Here is a 4,769-nt window from a genome sequence, read left to right as displayed (position 1 = left end):
AAAAAAAGCCCTACCTAGCTCGATAAACCCGACACTTTTTACCGGGTTTGAGCATAAGTTTTCTTAAAAAGGTCCGACCCAGTCCGAATTTTGATCAACTCTAACGCTCTAGGTGAGTCATATATTGTCTGACCTAGCCTGACTTAACCCGATATTTAAAACGAAACAATTTGAAGCTTGGCATGTAATTAACTCCAGGGTCTAACTAATAGTCTAATATAGTTATATAGAGTACGTATTACTTTTGGTTATAACAAAGTATAGTTGACATCCGAAAATTGAGTGTATTCAGCTTACTTGAATGTTTTATTGGAACTAGATAACAATAACAATAAAACTATAGAATATTGCACCCGAGACTGCATGCCCCAATTTTGAATTTTTGAGCTATGATTGTGCAAAATTGGGTGGTATCGCTCATACTTGGGCCATTCATTATGCATTTGGGCCGTAAATTTAGAGTTCAGTTTTCTCTACTGGTCCATTAGGTTTATTAATTACAATTTACGACTATACGTCGAAAAAAAAATAAAAAAAAAATTACGAGTATAAATTTATAATTATCCCTAACCAAAGTGTATTCTGTTGTACTCTGTAGGAGAAAATGATACCACGGTTGTAGAAGTTGGCCCGATATGTCGTCGCTGCCCTCCTCGGAAAACTCCACCACCACTACAGAAAGGTGCTTATGAAGAGAACTTGGGTCGTGGCGGATACAACATTCCTGCTCCTTAAGTAATTAAATCACTGCGACAATGGCAATATGGCATTGATAATATTTTTACGTATGAATTATGATTATCTCAAGCTTTGCTTGCTGATTTTCCATTATTAAACTATTTGTGTATAATAAGCAATATAGTAACAATTTGTTGTATTGTTAGACAATGACAATATGGCATTGATACTTCGGCCGTATTTATATGTATGATTATAATAATACTTTGGCCGTATTTATATGTATGATTTGCTTGCTGATTTTAAACTATTTGCGTATAATTAGCAATTTAGCATATATGTTATGTATGATTATCTCAAGCTTTGCTTGCTGATTTTCTATTATGAAACTATTTGCGTATAATTAGCAATTTAGCATATACTGCTATGGTCTCCAAAGCAATATAAGATCTTTACAGTATTGATATTCAGTTCAATAATTTTTTTTTGTATTGTTAATCCATATTTTCTAGGGTCTGCAAAGCACGGAACAAGAACGTTCTAATTCTTGATGTCTCGTATTAGGAATTCCCCTCGAAAGTTTCAAAATATTGAGTTCGTTCTAGTTCTAATCCGGAGTAGATACTATAAAGAGTACATATTTGCTAATTGCTATATTATGAATCGTGATTCGTAAGTAACGAATTCTACGTTTCAAGTATTGGCATTCAGTTTAATAATTTGTTTTCAATGATATGAGTTTCATTAATTAAAAGGTCCGAATGACAGAAATAACTGGATTTATTTTCAAAAAGTCCATAATATACAAACTATAAATACTCAGAATTATCCGAGCAAATTATAATCAATAAAACAACAATTACTCTTTTTTTTTAAAAAACAATTGCAGTCCAAATATTAATGTAAACAGAATTAATTATGTAGCTGTAAATAAATACAGGTATTAAGTTAATTTATAAATCAAAATAGAAAATAAGATGATTTTCTAGACTCAACTATAAAATCGATTATTTTCTGGGTAACAAAAAATAGAAAGAACCCTCAGCTAATCACAGAGTAAAATATCGATCATGAATTGATCAGAATTAGCATGGTATAATATTACATCACTGGGATTTATTTCTTAAAAATTAATAAAAAATAATCACATTTGTAAATCGATTGAGAACAAAAATAACAAAATTTTGGAAAAGAAAATGATAAACTCAGATAAATGTTGGAAATATTTCAATTCCTTGATCTCCACAAAGGAAATCTCGTAATGAGCTGGGATTATAACCATTTATCATCATCGCAAAACAATTTTCCAAATTTTCTTCAATAATAAAAATAAATTAATGAATTAAATCCCATAAAAAGAGAAGAAACAGATTAATGAAACAAATAACACCCAAGAAAAGAAAAAACAGAAGAAACAGATTTTCCAGAAAATAGAACAAAGAAGAAGGAACTTGTAATTGTTCAGGAGAAATGGTTTGAGTTTTATATGAAGAGGCGATGAGAAGAAGAGAGGCGATAGGGTTAGGGTTTTATCTCTCTTTCTCTCCCCTTTTTTGAAATTACATCATTACCCTTTTAAGTATTGGACTTTTCAAATTCTGAATTTGAGCCCAATGTAATTGTAGCCCAATTTGAGTATTGGTTGGTTTGTTATAGACTTGTACAATACAAATTCTTAGATGGACCCTGGTCGATCTAGTCTATATGGACCAGGTATTAAACGCACTGATTTCTTCATTAAACGCACGAACTTCTTTTTGTTCTTCAAATCCCGCCATATAGCTGCTTCTTTTTTTCCCCCCCTTATTTATAAGATCTTTCTTTTCCCTATTTGATCTGATTTTTTTACCTCTTTTTCGATCAAAATTCTTTGTCCATATTTTTCTCTCTCCTTTGTTTTTTGATTATTTTTTCCTTAATTTTTTCCATTGATTTTGTGCAAATCTCGTGATGGAAATCATCGAAATTCTTGATGAGATCAATCAAGGTTAGTTATTCTGAAATCATTGTGATTAATATTGATTTTGTTTTTGTTTTTGAGATTAATTTTTGTATTTAGTTCTTGTTTTAATTTGTATGAATTTCTATAAATTGATCGATTAATTTTTTTGCTGAATACTTTGATGAATTTGATTATTTGTATCAATTCATAATTAATTCTGAATTTTATGCTCTTTAATTCATTGATGAATGTGTAATTTGGTAATTTTTAATGTGAACTCGATATTATGTGTAATTATGTGAATGATTTATTCTGCTGAAGAGATTATTCTGAATTCACTGTGATTAATTTTGATCTTGTTTTTGTTTTTGATATTAATTTCGGGATTTAATCCTTGTTTTAATTTGTATGAATTTCTATAAAGTGATCGACTAATTTATTTGCTAAATACTTTTCTGAATTTGATTATTTTTATCAATTCATTATTGATTCTGATTTTTATGCTCATTAATTCATTGATGAATGTGTAATTTGGTAATTTGTAATTTGAATTTGATATTATGTGTAATTATGTGAACTATTTATGCTGCATATTTGAACACTTTATATATTATGAACGTTTATCATGTTTATTATGAGCATTATTGTTATAATAATGAGTATTTTTATGTTTCGGTTAGTAAATGTGCAGTTTATTATGTAATATGAACATTATGACATTTAATCTTAACATATTATTTATAATTATGAACATAGTTAATATTTGTCAATTTTTTTATATTTCAGTCAGTACAGATTAAATTGTTTTTGTTGAAGCTAAACAGTCTGAGTTATACTTGAAGCAAGTTACATGTGATGCTGAAGCATATGATTTGTACAATGATTATGCTTTTAAGTTTGGCTTTAGTATAAGGAGGGCGAAAGTAAGAAAAGTTGGTCAAACTTCTGTTTGGCGGAGTAGGAAATATTTTTGTTCCAATGCTGGTTTGAAAGACCATTCTAAGAGTGATGTTAGGAGATTTGAGAAATTGGATGTTCGTACAGATTGTAAAGCTTATGTTGAGTTTATTATTGATGATAAGGGGATTTGGACTGTTACAAAACATTTTATGGAGCATAATCATGCCATGATTCCATTAGATAAGCGACATCTTCTAAGGTCTCAAAGAAAAGTTAACCAACAGCAGTTGAAGTTCATTAGTAATATGAAGGCAAGTGGTGTTCGTGTCACAGACTCTATTCGTGCCATATCAAAGGAAGTTGGGGGTTCGCCAAATCTTGGATGCACTAAGAAATATGTGTATAATGCTTTAGGCTCTGAAAAGTTTAACAGAATTGAAGGTTTGGATTGCAATCAATTCATTAAATACCTTGCTCAAAGGCAAGCTAAGGAAAGTGATTTTTTTTATGAGTTTGAAGTAGATGAACATAATGCTCTTTGTTCAGTTTTTTGGAGGGATGGGAGGATGAAAAGAGGTTATGAGTTTTTTGGTGATTTGATGGTATTTGATACTACCTATAGGACCAACAAGTATGGGATGATTTGTGCCCCATTTGTTGGTATGAATCACCATTGTAACAATGTCATGTTTGGCATGGGCTTTGTTCTAGATGAGAAAATCCCTTTGTGTTTTTCTTCCAATCAGTCATTGAATTAACCAAGCATTTAAGTACATACTTGCACCGATTAAACTCTTTGATTTCAAAGCAATCTTGAATGGAGTTCAGGAACTTGTAGTGTGAGTAGTAGTTTTGACTTGACTTGATTAATGAATTCACATCAATCACAAGAAAATCTATCACAAAAATCTCAGATGCTTCTCCTGTGTTCTTCTCTTTTGATTCTATGGTACTGTGAACATACTTTCTCTTATGATTTTGTTGCTCCTTCTTCTTTTTTTCCTTTTCGTCTTCACTCTCATACTTCACAAAAAGACTTTGTGTTGTAGGGCTTCCTGTAGTAACACCCCAATTTTCTCTCCATCTCATCAATGGAGTATCAACCTCAAGATCCTCTTCATTTTCTATTTTCAGCACTTCCTCTTCACTAACAATTTTATGCCCTCTTGGGATTCCATAAACAACTTGAACATCATCTTCAGTAACTTCAATGTACTTGTTGTAAGGGAGATAAAGAGTGCAACTGGTA

At 30.8% G+C, this 4,769-nt stretch overlaps 1 protein-coding gene across 1 annotated transcript; it reads left to right on the top strand.

Annotated features, from left to right (window-relative positions):
* The first annotated feature begins 2,628 nt into the window (after window positions 1-2,628).
* LOC110708953 (protein FAR1-RELATED SEQUENCE 5-like) lies at window positions 2,629-4,278 on the top strand. Its single transcript, XM_021887181.1, has 2 exons — window positions 2,629-2,665; window positions 3,437-4,278. The coding sequence occupies exons 1-2, from the start codon at window positions 2,629-2,631 to the stop codon at window positions 4,276-4,278; spliced, it is 879 nt and encodes a 292-aa protein (XP_021742873.1).
* Window positions 4,279-4,769: the final 491 nt, after the last annotated feature.

The sequence above is a fragment of the Chenopodium quinoa genome, unplaced genomic scaffold (assembly GCF_001683475.1).
Source record: "Chenopodium quinoa cultivar QQ74 unplaced genomic scaffold, ASM168347v1, whole genome shotgun sequence".
NCBI classification, from domain to species: domain Eukaryota; kingdom Viridiplantae; phylum Streptophyta; class Magnoliopsida; order Caryophyllales; family Amaranthaceae; genus Chenopodium; species Chenopodium quinoa.
The sequence above is the reverse complement of the archived record's forward strand: the minus strand, read 5'-3'. Positions and strand labels throughout refer to the sequence as shown.

Excerpts from the sequence above, each read along its gene's own strand:
- LOC110708953 (XM_021887181.1), top strand. The coding sequence starts at position 2,629 with ATGGAAATCATCGAAATTCTTGATGAGATCAATCAAG. Across the intron at positions 2,666-3,436 it reads TCTTGATGAGATCAATCAAG|CTAAACAGTCTGAGTTATAC; the intron begins GTTAGTTATTCT and ends TTTTTGTTGAAG.